General features: G+C 53.0%; 10 protein-coding genes across 10 annotated transcripts; 4 read left to right on the forward strand and 6 right to left on the reverse strand.

Moving 5' to 3' along the window:
- Positions 1–6: 6 nt before the first annotated feature.
- BDW70DRAFT_147697 (Averufin oxidase A) lies at positions 7–900 on the reverse strand (the record flags this gene model as incomplete). Its single annotated transcript, XM_073738755.1, has 1 exon — positions 7–900. The coding sequence occupies one exon, from the start codon at positions 898–900 to the stop codon at positions 7–9; it is 894 nt and encodes a 297-aa protein (XP_073599319.1).
- Positions 901–1,040: 140 nt separating this feature from the next.
- Positions 1,041–2,426, reverse strand: BDW70DRAFT_170672 (S-adenosyl-L-methionine-dependent methyltransferase; the record flags this gene model as incomplete). The annotated part of the gene is made up of 4 exons (XM_073742992.1): positions 2,184–2,426; positions 2,011–2,137; positions 1,839–1,962; positions 1,041–1,788 (listed from the first exon to the last, which is right to left on the reverse strand). Exons 1-4 carry the CDS (start codon positions 2,322–2,324, stop codon positions 1,041–1,043), a joined length of 1,140 nt encoding a protein of 379 aa, XP_073599320.1. The 5' UTR covers positions 2,325–2,426.
- A 17-nt stretch (positions 2,427–2,443) lies between these two features.
- Positions 2,444–3,530, reverse strand: BDW70DRAFT_170676 (NAD(P)-dependent oxidoreductase). Its single transcript, XM_073742993.1, has one exon. The coding sequence runs from the start codon at positions 3,320–3,322 to the stop codon at positions 2,498–2,500; it is 825 nt and encodes a 274-aa protein (XP_073599321.1). The 5' UTR covers positions 3,323–3,530; the 3' UTR covers positions 2,444–2,497.
- BDW70DRAFT_170678 (questin oxidase family protein) lies at positions 3,210–5,034 on the forward strand (the record flags this gene model as incomplete). The annotated part of the gene is made up of 3 exons (XM_073742994.1): positions 3,210–3,677; positions 3,724–4,026; positions 4,073–5,034. The coding sequence occupies exons 1-3, from the start codon at positions 3,464–3,466 to the stop codon at positions 5,032–5,034; spliced, it is 1,479 nt and encodes a 492-aa protein (XP_073599322.1). The 5' UTR covers positions 3,210–3,463.
- A 358-nt stretch (positions 5,035–5,392) lies between these two features.
- On the reverse strand, positions 5,393–6,909 carry BDW70DRAFT_147701 (cytochrome P450; the record flags this gene model as incomplete). The annotated part of the gene is made up of 2 exons (XM_073738756.1): positions 5,393–6,377; positions 6,428–6,909. 2 exons carry the CDS (start codon positions 6,907–6,909, stop codon positions 5,393–5,395), a joined length of 1,467 nt encoding a protein of 488 aa, XP_073599323.1.
- Positions 6,910–7,259: 350 nt separating this feature from the next.
- BDW70DRAFT_156678 (EthD domain-containing protein) lies at positions 7,260–7,634 on the forward strand (the record flags this gene model as incomplete). Its single annotated transcript, XM_073740235.1, has 1 exon — positions 7,260–7,634. One exon carries the CDS (start codon positions 7,260–7,262, stop codon positions 7,632–7,634), a length of 375 nt encoding a protein of 124 aa, XP_073599324.1.
- An 85-nt stretch (positions 7,635–7,719) lies between these two features.
- BDW70DRAFT_147702 (glutathione S-transferase family protein) lies at positions 7,720–8,433 on the forward strand (the record flags this gene model as incomplete). The annotated part of the gene is made up of 2 exons (XM_073738757.1): positions 7,720–7,939; positions 7,994–8,433. 2 exons carry the CDS (start codon positions 7,720–7,722, stop codon positions 8,431–8,433), a joined length of 660 nt encoding a protein of 219 aa, XP_073599325.1.
- Positions 8,434–8,629: 196 nt separating this feature from the next.
- On the reverse strand, positions 8,630–9,528 carry BDW70DRAFT_170680 (SDR family oxidoreductase; the record flags this gene model as incomplete). The annotated part of the gene is made up of 3 exons (XM_073742995.1): positions 8,630–8,767; positions 8,821–9,144; positions 9,196–9,528. 3 exons carry the CDS (start codon positions 9,526–9,528, stop codon positions 8,630–8,632), a joined length of 795 nt encoding a protein of 264 aa, XP_073599326.1.
- Positions 9,529–9,642: 114 nt separating this feature from the next.
- BDW70DRAFT_170682 (aldo/keto reductase) lies at positions 9,643–10,924 on the reverse strand (the record flags this gene model as incomplete). Its single annotated transcript, XM_073742996.1, has 3 exons — positions 10,333–10,924; positions 9,738–10,285; positions 9,643–9,687 (listed from the first exon to the last, which is right to left on the reverse strand). The coding sequence occupies exons 1-3, from the start codon at positions 10,901–10,903 to the stop codon at positions 9,643–9,645; spliced, it is 1,164 nt and encodes a 387-aa protein (XP_073599327.1). The 5' UTR covers positions 10,904–10,924.
- Positions 10,925–11,132: 208 nt separating this feature from the next.
- BDW70DRAFT_170685 (flavin-containing monooxygenase) lies at positions 11,133–13,504 on the forward strand (the record flags this gene model as incomplete). Its single annotated transcript, XM_073742997.1, has 6 exons — positions 11,133–11,343; positions 11,392–11,468; positions 11,523–11,771; positions 11,818–12,766; positions 12,874–13,099; positions 13,146–13,504. The coding sequence occupies 6 exons, from the start codon at positions 11,133–11,135 to the stop codon at positions 13,237–13,239; spliced, it is 1,806 nt and encodes a 601-aa protein (XP_073599328.1). The 3' UTR covers positions 13,240–13,504.
- Between the last annotated feature and the right edge of the window lie 2,206 nt (positions 13,505–15,710).

Raw genomic sequence — 15,710 nt, forward strand, 5'->3', positions numbered from 1 at the left:
GTCCACCTAGGTTTTGATACTATATAGCAAGCCCAGAAGCAGCAACAAAATACAAACCCCAACGACCACAACATTCTCTCTGCCATATCTGTAGTCCAGATGCCCCAATCCCCCCTGTAGCAAAAACCCAGCCAGCACCGCCCAGGTCTGCCTGACTGGGCCAGTGGCGGTCACCCCAACAGCCTGTCCACGCAGTTTATCCGCACGGCTGGCAATCTCACACATGGCGACCCCCAGATCAGCATAGCTCAGGCAAATCGCCTGCCTCTGCCTCTCTTTGTCCTCCATGTCAGTGGTATTAATCAACCTGTAACCAGTTGTCCGTGTACCCCCGGCATCATGCAGTGTCGGCGGGTCTACAAGCACATATTGCAGCAGCCCCTCTGTCGCCGCTGCTTCATAGAGAACACATGCCCGTCGGAGATCCTCGTAGCCAGCAGCCAAGCAAAAGCAAACAACGCGATGCACGAATCGCCGCACTTGGACCGCAAGCACGGGGTTCAGTGATGCTGACCGAAGCTGGATGACCGTTAGCTCGCCGTGTGGCTGTGCCTGTCGGCGTCGGGCTTCAATCAGCGCGGCAGCCGTGTTCTGCACTAGGGTTGTCCCCATTGGACTGCCGTTCTGCGCAACGCACATGAGCACGAGACTAGCGTCTTGGAGAACCGTGCAAAGCACATCGGGATTGGTAGAGTCTCCTTCGAAAATGCGGATCGTCGGGATCTGCGCCGTCGCCGACGGTCCAGGCTTGTCGAGGCCGGGAAAGGCTGCCAGCAGTTTGGACTTGGAGCGAACCAAGACGTTCACTGTGAGGTCACTGGACGAGCCTGAGTAAAGCAGATGTCGAAGTACACTGGATCCGGTCGCGCCGGTGGCTCCTAGCAGGGCGTACGAAGGCATCTTGATGTGTGATTAGGATGGAATGTACAGAGGATGTGCAGGAATTGTGCAGGTATAAATATATATTCGCACTCTCTTGGTTAAAATAGTCACGGAGAGTTAGAGACTCCATTCTGACCCTAATCGTAGAAGTACAATAATTACTTCGGTATAACCACCAGTAAAGCCTGCTCCTTCCCATCATAGTGATACTCCTCGATAATCTTCAGCCCGGCCTTGTCCATTAAGGCCTCCCATTCTGCTCGCGTCCGCTCGATACTCGCAAACGACTCCATCATCAGCAAGTCCATAAACGCTGCCTGCCACGGCACTCCGGTCACAGGGATCACCACCTCGTCAATCAGAATACGCGACTCAGGTGCCATAGCCGGAATGACCTGTTGCAGGATTTGAACACACTGCTCGTCGGGCCAGTCGTGGAGGACGTGGCGGAGGTAGTAAAATTTGGCCCCCTCTACAGGCTGCGGATGGAAGAAGTCGTGTTCGGCGAATTCTACGCCTTCTGCTGGCTCGGCGCTGGCTAGGGTCTGAGGCATGTCCTGGACAATGATCCTGCCTTCAATATTGGGGCATTTGGAGCGGAGCGCTTTGGATTGCTGCCCGAAGCCGCCGCCGATATCGACCATGAGCGTTTTTTCAGGTCCCGGGAACTCGCCTAGCTGCTCGAGAACAGGGAAGTGGTCAACCCAGACCGTGGGCCTTTGAAGGGCCATTAAGTGGCCGAGGGTTTTCATGTGCTTGGGATGCTGGGGCATCCATTCAAACAGGGTCTGGCTGGTGTGAAACGCCTTCTGGAAGGGACATTCTTTGTTGGAGACGATCTCCTGATACCCGGTTTCGGCGAGGTAGTCGGGCAGAAGCTGGGTGCAGGGACCGGAGATGTCGAACCTGGGAATAAATTTATTACTGTGTCTTTCACGTGGAGGAATGAGACATACAGCTGTGCAATGGCACCAGCAGCGTCGGGGTTGGCAAAGACATCGGTGAATGCACTCGGGGTGTATTCCTGGGCTCCAGTCTCCCTAATGAGGCCAAATGCAGCCTGCGTGCGAAGAATGCGCCCTGTTGGTGAGTTAGGGCAATCCAACATAACCAACGCTGCATACTTACCAAGCAGCTTGGAGGAAGCCCCCGTCTTCTCCACCAACTGTGCCAGAGATACCGGAGCTTCACTCTCCTTGAGAATGCGGAAGAGGTCCAGGTCGATGGCGATTTTGGCGAGTGCAACTTGCAAGGGCTAGACATCGTCGGTAGCTGAAGTGGAAGGTAAGGAGGGAACATACACCACTGCTCAACCGCATCACCACATCCCAATCCGAATAGAAGCCCACCTGCAGCTCGCGAATATAGCCTTGAATTTCCCGCTTACCATGCTGGTCGGCACGCGCGTACTCGTCCTTAATTTTCTTGAAGATGGCGTCCATATTGATCGTAAACCTGCAGTAAACAACCAAGCCTAGCGGCCTAAATGTATTGACCCTATAGAGATGGGAACCAACTCAGGACGTGCATCGATATATCAGACAAGAGAAAATTCAATTTCACCTCTAAAGATGGAAAACAATAGGTACGCAGAATGGTGAAATATGGAGTCTGCCTAGGATTGCTTGCCCTTATCCTTACTTGACTGCAACTTATATTCCCCAAGAAACCGGTATGTCCACGGGAAAAAATGGAACAGCAAGCCCGTAAACGTATAGTAAACGCCGTCCCATGGGAATATTGCAACCGTCGACGTCGGCACCACACTCACACTGCGCATATGGTATCGGTCATCTTCCGCGTCGGCCACCTCGACCATGCCCGCCGCCAAGTCGAGAAACGAGAGCGGGGTCTGAGCCCGGTCGAGGCGGACCTCGTGGCCACAGGCCTGATCGTGTACAAGCCCCCCCGGCTTGACAAAGGTCGCCGAGAGCCAGTCGGACTGGGCGCGGAGGTATGCTTCGGCAGCGGCGAGGTCGCGATAGAGATGGGAGACGGCAGTTTTGAGGACCCAGTGCACCGGGGCGGGAACATCGTTGCAGAACGAGGGCTCCAGGGAGGCCGACGAAAGAATCACTAGTCGCGGAAGACGCATTGTAGGGTCTGCAGCGCGAAGCCGCTGCAAAGACGCTGCAACCGCCTCGGCAGTCTGCATGGCCACGGTACAGCCAGGCATGTTGTCGACAATGGCGACTACCAGAAACACGGCATCGGTGCCCCTGAGACATTCATCGACGAGGCTATCATTATCCAGCCGTCCTTGAAAGACTGAAAGGCTCTTCGAAGTCTCGGCCGCCGGACAGACACGGAAGAGCTTTTCCCTGGAGCGACAGTAGGCGCGAATCTGGATTCTGGTATCGGTGTCTGCTCGATCAAGTAGTACCTGGACGATCGCCCGTCCAGTATTTCCCGTAGCCCCCAGAACCGCATAGGAAGGCATTGTTTGGCGCTCTGTGAGGGTTGATGCACCACCCAGGGTCTGAACTTAATGTAACATTTTGGCTTCGCTCAGCGAGCCTCATCGTGCTTCGGTGCTCGGGGCTAGCATCACATCACAAAAATGGGCACATTGTGAGCCAGGATGAGATGGCATGCTGTAGTCATGTTCACTTCTACACCACTAGGCCCAACGAGGCCCCAGAGCAGCCCGTACAATCTCCAGCTGTCGGCCGATGGGACACCAGGAAACACGCATGTAGAGGGCTTGACGCAGCAGAGCGCAGACCGCGTTTCTGAGCTGCTGATGATAAACTATGCGCGCTATCATACCCTCTTTGATGCGGTGGGCTTCCATAGTAAGTGGAATCATCTGGAGAGGGGCAGACACTGAACCTGCTACAGATCACACCGTTCACCACCTGCTCACCCTGTTTGCCCTGGGAGCCACCCCGGACGAGATTCGGGATATGTATGACCTCAACATCGGGTACCAGTCACTCGTGCAGTACCGTCCAGCCTCAGTCGTCGTGCAGCTGAAAGACCGCGCCTTCTTTAAACAGTGTATCGGCGACCTCAGCTACTACGACAGCTTTCTGCGCTACTTCCAGGACGAGATTGCGCAGCGAGGCGTGCCGGATGTCGTCAACGAGTATTTGTTCGCGAATGATGAGATTTCTAATGATATCCTGGGCCGCATGCACTCTGGTAGGTAGCCTCGTCGCATGATAATCGTTCGCTCAATAAGAGGCAGGCTTTCTGCACCCAATGATCCATCTCGGATGCGCGCTAGAGTTTAACCAGCCTCTGCTCGTAGCAGAAGCACTCGCAGCCGGTTGCGTGCACGATGACTGGCCCAATTCGTTTCTGTTCCCAACCGAGGAGATGCAGACTGCCCAGTTAGAGACGCCGTCCAAGTCGATGCTCGACATCATAGATGAACTACATAGTGACCCAGTCATCCGCAACGCAGTGCAGCTGACAGACCCGTTAAATAAAATCAGTGACGGGCTGCTGGCCAAGGTCCGTGACAAGCTCATTCCGTATCTCGCCCAGTACCGCGTCAGTCCCACGGAAGAAGAGCTGGCACAGCAGACAACAGACATGGTGCACACTTGCGCATACATGGTGGGCGCAGCCCAGAGCCCCGGCAAAGTCGAGGCATTGGACTTTGTCATGCTACATACGCTCACTCTCTCCATTTTTTACACGACTTTCCTGGCGCAAGACTGGATCTCAATGTCGGATAAAGCTAGGCTCCTCCATTTTAAAGTCTGGGGTGATCTTGTGACGTATGCAGGCTGTGGATGTGCCACGCTCTACGCAGACCGCATTACCGGGTATACGCCCAAGCGACCAATTGATGGGTGGATGGAGCTAGCACATCGTGCATCTGTCTACGGCGACGACGGCCATATTTCGAAGGTGACACGGGCTCTCCTCCACACGCAAGGCCTCCCTGACCCGCGGCTGGAGTTTCCACTGCGGAAGGAGGACTTTATCAAGATAGCGCATATGGGTCTTGATTCTGTGGAAAGGATGCTTGAACCGGAGCAGTATAAGGTTCCGGAGAGCATTCAGAAGAAGGTAGGGGAAGAGATGGGCCAGGACGAAGAGATCATTCGCGTCATGGTACGATGGGTGCGTTGGTGCGGCGTCGAGGGGGCCTGGGATGAGTTTCCTGATAAGCCTGTATTGGGCAATTCTGCAGCATGACTGGTAGATATGGACTAGAGTTAGTTTGCTAGGGGAGCCACGGTGGAGAGTACAAGTCAATATATGGATATTCATAACAGATACTGGAATCACTAAGGTTGTGGTTCTTGCCTACTTCTTCCACGAAGTTTAAAGTGTATATCAAGTATTAGATTCATCGCCCCGATCTACCGTTAGGTGCCTCCTATAGATCTCGTCGTCTTCTCATCATTGAGGCTCCTGTATCAGCATGCAGCCATGGAGTTAGACACCTACAAACACAAGAGAATATCTAAACCAACACCATGAGCAAGACCTGCTTAGACAGAACTTAGATATTTCATTGTTCAATTTATTTAATAATCATTTAATATGTACTTTACACCCGAATTGTAACCAGACAGGGCATCCCATCCGCCGGATGCGCGCCCCCTCCCCCCTTCTCTGCCTGATACGCTCGATGCCCATTGAACTCCTTGACGGCGTCTGTTGGATACATGCGGTCCCACTCATCATACGCCGGTGCAATATCAAACTCGCGCAGTGTCATCGCCAGAGCAACCCGCAGCTCCAGCATTGCCAGCGTCTGCCCAATACAACTCCGCGGACCGAACTCGAAGGCCCTCCATGCGCCTTTAGATGGATACAGTGGATGGCCAGGTCCCACGAGCCACCGTTCGGGGTTGAATGACTCGGCTTCAGTCCAGTGCGCGCCGTTGTGGTGCAGCGCCACGGTGAGCGTCCAGACGTTGCACCCTGCAGTGGGATATACTTGGCCGTTGTCGTCGGTGATTTCGACACCGGGCCGGCCCTCACGCATGGAGGCAGACGGAGGGAAAAGCCTGAGCGTCTCCTTAAGGACGGCTGTTGTGTATGGGAGTTGGTTGAGGAGGTGGGCATCTTGGTGGATTTTCTCGTGCACTTGTTGATGATGTGGGCCGAAGACCTGGTTGTGCTCTGAGCGCACCTTAGCTAGGGCCTCTGGGTGCTGGGAAAGCAAGTAGAACGTATAGAGCAGTGTACTGCTCGTTGTATCTCGACCCGCGAAGAGAAAGACCCGTAACTGTGGCGCAACACGTCGTTTGAAGTCTTCCAGGCTCCCATCTTGCTCTTTCATGTACTCTCTAAGGGCGAGAGAGATCACGGATCTTGACTGACGGCCAGACTGCTCCTGGTACGCTCGGTCAACCTCTTGGTCGATGAAGCGGTTCATGAGGCGGTTGTTGTACCACAGCACCAGAGGACGCACGGTCGGGTACCGCTTGAAGGGGTTAAAGGTAGTTCCAAACGAGGCCCATTCTATCTGCCGTTGCAGTGCCGAGGCAAGGGGATGGTCTTTAGTTTGGTGGTGGAGTTGTGAATCTCTAAGCCAAGGATTAGAATGGGCCATCCCACAACAGAAATAAGCACATACAACGTCACAGAGCAAATCGTATCAACCGTCAACCTCAGAGTCAGCGGCTCAAGCTGGAAAACTGCCCCTGTTCTGGCCTTCTGCCGTAGCTGCTCGCAAAATACAGCGACCTCATCGGCTATGAGCGGCGCCAGCCCAATCAAGTAGTTGGGGTTAAAACCCGGATTAAAGAGGGCTCTCCACCGTTTCCATGTTTCGCCATGCATACTCATCAAGCTTGGCCCTCCGGTGATGGTCTCCAGCGGCCTTCGCAGGATATTCGGCTTCGAAAGATTCAGACTCTGGATCTGGGCCGCGCCTGATGGTGTTGCAACCACCAGCCATGTACCGCTAAATGGCCACATGTTGATATAGAACATCCCTGAACGGAATCTTTGCGACAGTTTCAGCATAATGCTATGCAGGGTTGCATTGGGCGGCATGCCATCGATGGTCTGTTTGAGGGCGCCAAAGTGGCCGGTCAGGAGGCTGAAGGAAGGCATGGGCTGTTACCACCAGTTAGTCGTCCTTTAACCAATGATGGGAATAGGGTATCAGTACTAGGTTTGCCCGCTGGAGGGCCCATACCTCCTGCCGGGCTCGATAGAAGCTGGCCAAGAGGCGGAGAGGGAATAGCACGCATACCGCTGTGACGATAGTTGTGTACATGGTTGGAGCACAGGGATGGGTAAAGTGACTATGTCAACAACGACAAAAATGTAAAAAGAGTCTCTCTGAATAGTTTCTTAAGTTCGTTCGGCGACCGACATAGGGGCGGGACATATATATAAACGTATTGCGCAAGATTTTAAAAGCCAGTGTGGACAAACATACACAGCACTTTCACTCCACCATGTTCACTGTCTTGATTCTCGTAACCCGCCGCGGCGACCTCACGCCCAGCGAATTTCGCAACCACTGGGAGACCGAACATATCCCCCTGCTGCAACGACTCGGCGGGAGAGCCTTTCCAGTCAGCCACACCCGGCACTACCTGCAGCAACCGGTCACCCCGCTGGCCGGCGACTCGACCGATTTGACCTTCGACGCATTTGCCGTTGTCCAGTTTGCGAGTCAAGCCGCCTTCGAGGAGTTTGTCCCGGTCATGAGCAGCCCCGAAGTCATGGCGGACGAGGACCGTTTCACTGATCGGGAAAAGATGAAGGCCGTTGTCCTAGGGGATGTTAGGGTTACGCGGACAGCCGAAGGGCATGGTCTCGACATATAGTCGTTTTGCCTGTCAGTATTTGTATCAGCACGTCGCTACGAGCTTAAATTACATGAATCACCCCTGAATTGAGAATATATCTGCAATGTCGTTTGGCACTCTGTACACTCGCCCGTTCAACCCACGGTCGCTGGCGATTCTCGCGGTTGCAAAAGCGAGCAATTTGCCCTTGGAGATCAAGACCATCACTTCATCCAAAGATGCTACCGAAGAGTATCTCCAGCTCAACCCTCTAGGCAAGATTCCTACGTTTGTGGGGGCCGACGGCTACGTATTGACGGAATCGATTGCCATTGCTCTATACGGTACCATGTTGTCCCTGCAATTTCATCCATCCAATTCCTGACTAGAGAGTATAGTAACGTCTCAAGATGCGAAAACGACTTTGCTTGGGAATACCAGACAAGAATACGCCTCCATCATCCGTTGGATGGCCTTTGGGATCACCGAGATCCTCCCAGCGTTAGGAGGCTGGTTCAATCCGCTCATCGGACGAGCCGCCTTCAATGCCGATAACATCCATCAAAGCAAAGATGACACTTTAGCACGGCTAAAGATTCTCGACGACCATCTTCGTGGGCGAACCTACTTGGTCGGGGAAACTGTCAGCCTAGCTGATCTGTTTGTGCTCGGGATTGTGCAGGGCGCATTCCTGTTTTTCCTTGATAAACGCTGTAGAAATGAGCACCGCAATCTCTCTACCTGGTTTGAGCGTGTGCATGCTTTGCCTATTGTTGTTGATGTTGCTGGGCCTCCGGTGCTGGCAGAACATGAGATGCCGATTCAGCCTCCTAAGTGAATCGCTGCGTGTACCTAAGTACGGTGTAACTAACTGGGCGTACCTAACTACGTTCATATCATGCATGGATATCTACTCTGAGTATACTCTGTTGTTCTTGACCTATTGGTTGCTGACGGAGATCGGGAGACATCGGTAAGCGAGCGGGGAGCGAACACTGCATGTCTACCCTATATCGATAAATATATGATGCGACCTACCTAAAGGCACCCCCATCAACGCCAATAATCTTTCCACTGATCCATTCGGCCGCATCTGAGGCTAGAAAGCTGACCACCCGCGCCACATCGACCGGCAGTCCGACCCGATTCAGCGGCGACAGCCACGCGGCACACTGTCCAGTTAGCAGCCGCCGTAGTAGATACTAGACGCAAAGACAAAACGTACCTCATCCACCTGCTCATCAGTAAAGTTCTCCCCATTGGGTATATACTCTCGCGACACGGATAGAAACATATCGGTCTTGATGGCGCCTGGAGCAACCGCGTTGACGGTGATTTTCTTGTCGCCACAGTCGATGGCTAGGCACCGCACGAAGGTGTCGATCGCGCCCTTAGAGCCCGAGTACACGGCATGTTTGGGGACGCCTTTAACGCTGGCTGTGTTTGAGCTTGTGAGGATGATGCGTCCACCTTCACGCAGATGGCGATACGCCTCGCGGGCGACGAAAAACTGTCCGCGCGTGTTGACCCGGAAGACGCGGTCGAATTCCTGCCCACGTCAGTGCTCTACAGTACTTTTGTAAATAGGTGGGACGCATACATCCGGCGTAACGTCCTTGACATGCCCAAACGAGACGATTCCCGCGTTAGATGAGACTATGTCCAGGTATCCGAAGTGCTCTACAGCTTGATGCATCAGCTTGGTGACAGCGTCGGGGTCCCCAACGTCGGCTTGAATAGCAATGGCGTCTGAGCCGTTTGCTTTGATCTCGTCGACGACCTTCTCTGCGGCCTCGCGGGAGTTGGCGTAGTTGACGACGACCTTTGCGCCGCGCTGACCGAGGGCTACGGCGATGGCTGCTCCGATGCCGCGGCCGGCGCCAGTGACCAGAGCGACCTTTCCATCGAGGCGGTAGTTATCGTAGGAGGACATGGTTGATCCCTAGAGCTTTTGGATACTGGCTATCATGATATAGGAAGGAAACGAGACTCATATATAGACTACTTGAATGCTCGGGACCCGATGCTTGGCTAATGCTACCGAGAACTACTTCCGATCCATCTGGTTATACCCCTGCATTGGCTCGATAGGCTGGTAAGGTCGATTAGCGAAGTCATAAATTCAAGTGCAGAAATACATACTCTCGGCTTAGGCACACTCTCGATCCGGGCATTACAGGTAACCTGCCAGATATGCCTGGTCGTCATGTCACTGCGGTACTTCTGTTGGGGCGATTCGAATAAGAAAGCCATAGGAAAGCCGACGTCAAAGGGGATCGTGTCCTCAATATCGTAGATCTCCTCATCACTGAGTTCTACACCGAGGCTCGTAATGTTCGCCTCCAGCTGCTCGACCGTCCGGCAGCCGATCACCGGGAATACGTACGGCGACTTATGAAGCAGGTAAGCGAGCGCAATCGCAGCCGCGGCCACGCCTTTGCGCTCCCCGACCTCGGCCAGCTTTGCGCCCATCAGCCGGTGCTTCTCTTCCTGGGGGCCCAAGTTCCGCGTCCCTTCTTGCTGGAACTCTTCGGCGGACTTGTACTGCCCGCGGCCGAGAGCACCCCAGGGTGCGAGTGCAAGCCCTTCAGACTGGCACATGGGAAGGATCTCCCGCTCAAAGTCGCGGTAGGAACATGACCAGCGGCCTTGGTAGACGCAGAACCGAGTGAGGCTGTGAAATCGTGCATCTGGCTCGGTCAGCGAGGTATTCCTTTAGGGTCATTCAAGAGCATACACTCATTGCACTTGGCGACAACCCACGCCGGGGCATCACTGATCCCAATATTAAGCACCTTGCCTGCAGCAACAAGATGGTGCAGCGACTGCATGACCTCTTCGACGCTCGTAGAAAAATCCCACATATGCACATACAGCAGATCGATATAGTCCGTGCGGAGCTTAGCCAGACTAGCCTCGACCGACAGACGGAGACTCTTCGAATGGCTGCCCTGGAAATTGGACTTGATCTTCTCGGGGCCCGTAAGCCTGTAAGGCATTGTGTACTTGGTCGCGAGGACGAGCTCGTCGCGGTTCCCGCGCGATGCCACCCACTCGCCGAGCCACTTCTCGCTGCCCTCGCCCTGGTAGAAATTTGCCGTGTCGATGAAGTTACCGCCAGCTTCGTAGAACCGGTCGAGGAGGGCAAACGCCGTATCTTTGGTCACCTCGCCCATTGCACGCGTCCATTTCCCGCCGAAATGCATCGTGCCTAGGCAGAGCGGGGAGACGCGGATTCCGGCAAAGGGCGAGAGGACCCGGTGGTAGCCGAGCAAACTAGGAGGCTGGGGTGCTGGAGGGGCTGCCATATTGTTCTTGCTGAGTACAGGGATGATGCTGTTGAGCAATTGTTGAACCGTCGAGACACGAACTTATAACCATGGACCCCGCTCTGCCACCCTGCCATGCAATGCTCGGCGTGCGATTAACCGACTCGCTGGCCGAACCCTGACTATAATAAGCTTATTATATGGGCATTAGGATATCTAAAGGCGGTTCATATCCGTTCTGGAACATACAACACACAATACGCCCGCAATGACTGTGCACTATGTTCACGAAGGCGCAGAGCCTCAACCGTCACGGTATAGCATCCCGCAGCATACAACATGGATGGACCCTAACAACCGTCGCCTGAGGGTGATTACCATTGGAGCTGGCTTTTCTGGAATTCTGATGGCGTATCAGATCCAAAAGCAGTGCGCAAATATCGAACATGTGGTGTACGAGAAGAATCATGATATTGGAGGTATGTCTCCTCACTCCCATATGTGGACGTTAGTCTAATACGGCGCAGGCACTTGGCTCACAAATCGTTACCCTAATGCAGGCTGTGATGTTCCCAGTCATGCGTATACGTATAGGTTTGCACTTGTTTGTATTCCTGTCTCTTGATATGCATGGTGTCCATCTGACTTGGCTTGCTAGTACCCCGACTGGCCTCGCTACTTCTCCTACGCGTCAGATATCTGGGAGTATCTAGACAAAGTTTGTGAAGTTTTTAAATTACGACAGTACATGCAATTCCAAACAGAGGTCGTCGAAGCCTGCTGGAACGAAGAGGAAGGGCAGTGGAGGGTACGTCTCCGGCGACAGCAGCCAGGACAGGGACCGGAAGAGTTCGACGACCATTGCCATGTACTGCTGAACGCATGCGGGGTTCTGAGTAATCCAAAGGTGCGCGACTAAGCCATGTTCTCTGGACCATATCTGATTGCTGCAGTGGCCAGATACGCCTGGACTCCACGATCGCTTCAAAGGCCGCGTTATTCACACTGCAGCTTGGCCTGACGACTATGGCGAGACGCAGTGGAACAACGATCGTGTCTCCGTGATCGGCTCCGGTGCATCTTCCATCCAGGCCGTGGCTGGGATGCAACCTCATGTCGGTCATCTCGATATCTTTGTGCGGACAGGTGTGTGGTTTGGAGTCCTTGCAGGAAACACCGGCGCACCAACCAAAACCTACAGCGAGGCTGAGCGCGCGCAATTCAGGTCTAACCCTTCAGCACTAGTCGAGCATGCAAAGAGTATCGAGGCAGAAGTGAACGGAATGTGGGGAGCCTTCTACCGGGATTCCATGGCCCAGAAAGGCGCATCAGCCTTCTTTCAACAGCGTATGGCGAGCATTATTAAAGACGATCGACTGGCCAAGGGCTTCACGCCGACTTTTGGTTTTGGATGCCGTCGCATCACACCAGGAGACCCGTATATGCACGCCATTCAGCAGGCGAACGTTGATGTACATTTCACTGCCGTAGCCAGCTGCACTGAAGATGGCCTCGTTGGTGCTGATGGGGTAGAGCGAAAGGTCGACACCATTGTCTGCGCATCAGGATTCGACAATACATATCGTCCGCAATTCCCCATCATCGGACGACGGGGCGTCGATCTGCGGGATAAATGGAAGACAAATCCCGAAGCATACCTGGGTCTGGCCGTACCAGATATGCCCAACTACATCACCTTCATTGGGCCCTCGTGGCCGATTCAGAACGGTAGCGTGATGGCCCCGCTACATTCAGTATCTGAATATGCGATTCAGTTCCTGAAGAAGATGCAGAACGAAAATATCCGGGCTTGGGTGCCTCGCCAGCAGATTACGGATCGCTTCAACGAGCATGTGCAGGAGTGGGTGAAGCACACGGTTTGGAGCGATCAGTGTCGCAGCTGTAGGTTGGCACTTGATGAATACATCATCATTCTTTTTTTTTTCCCTCGTTTTTCTTTCTTTTTTCACCTATGTTATGTTTCTTCGAATATACTGACCAGACATCAGGGTACAAGAACAACGAGACCGGCCGAGTAAACGCCGTCTGGCCCGGGTCCTCTCTGCACTACCAGGCGGTCATTGAGCGGCCGCGGTATGAGGACTTTGAAATTTCCTACATAGATGCTAATCCATGGGCACATCTGGGGATGGGATGGACGATGCTCGATAGAGCGGGCGGAAAGCAAGCGGACGTGTCGCCACATCTGTGCTTAGAGAATATTGACCCAGTCTGGTAAGTTTCTGTTCGATTCTCTGCGACCTGCCTAACTGTATCGTAGGTTCAAATTTATTGGTGGTGATGCCGATGTGCTGAGAAAGCAACTCGAGAAAGGATATGCCATATCAAACAATGCTTCTCGCGCGGAGGCGTGACCACTGTGTTGGTATATACCGTATCCCGAACAAAGCCTCATTCTGCGCTTTGGGTTGTTGCCAAGGCGCCGATCTGTGGTAGAGATAGAGACAGTATTATCCTCAACGGTATGGATTGTTGCTGGAGAGAGCAGGCGTGGAAAAGCCCTTTTGTTATGTTACCGTGAATTTTGTGGAGAACTGGTGTGGAAGAAAGAAAAAGATGAAAAGCCTAACCTTGAATCATGGGCCGTGAGTTAATAGATCATATGTGCTTGTATATAACGACCAGGCTCTATGTTTCTACATACGTTCTGTTCGAGCTCAGATTGGGCCGCTTACAGTGCGGTTGATAGAAATATATATCTGTTCCTCGCTAAGGGATCTAGACGCACAAGGTATATCCGTTTGCATCACTTCGCCAAAGGAGCAATCAATGTTGGCAGCAGCTTCTATGGCTGGAGCTCAAAAAGAAGCCTCCTATTTCCAGATAATCAAGATGTCCTTCTTGATCTACCTGCTGTCATTTGGTAAGCTACGATGTCACGGACCCAACACAGGAAGTATTTACATATGCCAACTTTGATCTCGAAGCATTGTGTCCTTTGGCGTTGCTAATCCTGAACTGCATTTAACGTAGAACTCAGACAAGGTTCATCGCTATATACTGGGCCATGAGAATCAAACGAAAAACACCTAATCTTTATACGTCTGAAATAACAGTTACCGAGAATATTGTTTGTAAGTCTGAATTAATCATGCTGTGCCACGGACACTCTCTGACCATACTAGGAGTACTTGAGCTTCTCAATGAGTTCCTGCATCTCTTGGCCAAGCCTGTGCCGGTGCCTTGCTGTTCGCGGCCGATGATAAGCCTCCCGGCTGTTCCTGTCTGTTATACAATGGTTCGCGCTCGGTATACGATGAAGGCATTGGTTGGTTGTGGTAGTGAGTAGTACGCGGAACCTGAGTTCGCGATTGTTGACCGTATCGTGACGGTATATATGTAGGGTCAGGAGTATAAGAGGTTCGCGGAGCAGGTTGTAGCATAGAACTCCACCATTCATTGTTCCCACATTCCTGTCTTTGAGGGGACATTGCAATCAGATTTGAGTGACCCGTAAGTGCTGGTTTATACTCGTAATATGGTTCAGGGGGCCGGACCACAGCAGTAGCTTAGCGCTACATAGCGACCACACTGCCCTGTCGCCGGCTCAAAGAGCCGTATGTCGGCGTCACTTGCGCCTGGCTGAGCGTTGCCAGCGAAGTGCTCAAGATCCAGAACCCGCGTCGGAAGACGTCTATCACAGCCTACGCTGCTCCAACAGGGAACTTCGGCTTCGCGCTCACGGAGCCAGGCGGCAAGGCGGGCTAAGACTTCGTTGTCGCTTCCTCGCGGCCTGAGGGTCTCCACGCTGTCCCTTTTTTTGTTGTGGAGGGGAAGTCGACGCCAGCACAAACTGAGCCGGAATTCGAGGGCTCCCTCATTCACTTCATCAGCACTGTGCCCGTGGCAATGTAGCGTGCTCTGGCTATTCGTTTGCTGTCGTCTAGCTTTAAGACTACCGGCGCTGGGTCCAACATGAAACGGTGATATTTCGCCACGAAGGAGGCGAAGAGCTTGGCTGCCGTTCCAGCGTCGGTGATCTCTGAGCCACTTTGCACGTAGTGCTTGATGGTCGTGTAAACCTGTCAGAGAATAAGGGTGCAGAGGGGGCACTTTTCTGCGGAGCGCGCGAAGGATTCGAGGTCTTCGAATGTAGGTATCCATTCTGGCTCTAGCGCTTCAATAGTGATGTTGCACGCGCCACAAAGGACTGGGGTTTCCTGATTGGGAATATCTTGGGGGAGACTCGTCTGAGGTATGGTGTATTGGTCGGTGACGGGATCTCGATAGCAGAAATAATCGAATCCCATGTTTTCAGCTATGGTGAAGCTGGCCTGAAGCGCCATCCAGTCGGCGAAATCGCTGGCAAGATGATTCATATTGCGCAAAAGTGCTAATAAGGACTAGGCAGGGGAATCAGCTAAAAGGCAGGGAGTAGAGTCGAAATAGCTTTGCCCGAACCAGAAGGGTGATCTGATACAATCCGGAGCTCGGGGCGCCTCCTCTGGAAACAGCCTTACGATCTCCTAGTGAATCGACCACTTTCACGATTATGTAGGATTTTGGAGAGTCGTCAGTGGACGCCACCCTCAGCCTCCCAAACCGGCTCTATTAGTATTGCTGACTCGGAGAGATGGGACACCAATAATATTCAGACGGATTGTACAGCACTCGACTCTCAACTATCTGACCCTAGGGACTTAAATCACATGCTGAAGACAAAGGATATGCAGTGTTTGATATGGGATTCAGGTGTAGAGCTCGAAAGCGTGCCAGCAGACTCAATAGAACCCACACCAAGTTACCGACAATAACTACAATAGTGCAAGTGATGACTTTCTTTTTCTACAGCATATGGCCAGAATATTTTATGTGTGTGGTTAGG

The sequence above is a fragment of the Aspergillus foveolatus genome (genome assembly GCF_047715535.1).
Source record: "Aspergillus foveolatus strain CBS 279.81 unplaced genomic scaffold BDW70scaffold_6, whole genome shotgun sequence".
NCBI classification, from domain to species: Eukaryota; Fungi; Ascomycota; class Eurotiomycetes; order Eurotiales; family Aspergillaceae; genus Aspergillus; species Aspergillus foveolatus.

Coding starts and splice junctions, on each gene's coding strand:
- BDW70DRAFT_170676 (XM_073742993.1), bottom strand. CDS start 3,322: ATGCCTTCCTATGCGGTTCTGGGGGCTACGGGAAATACTGGACGGGCG.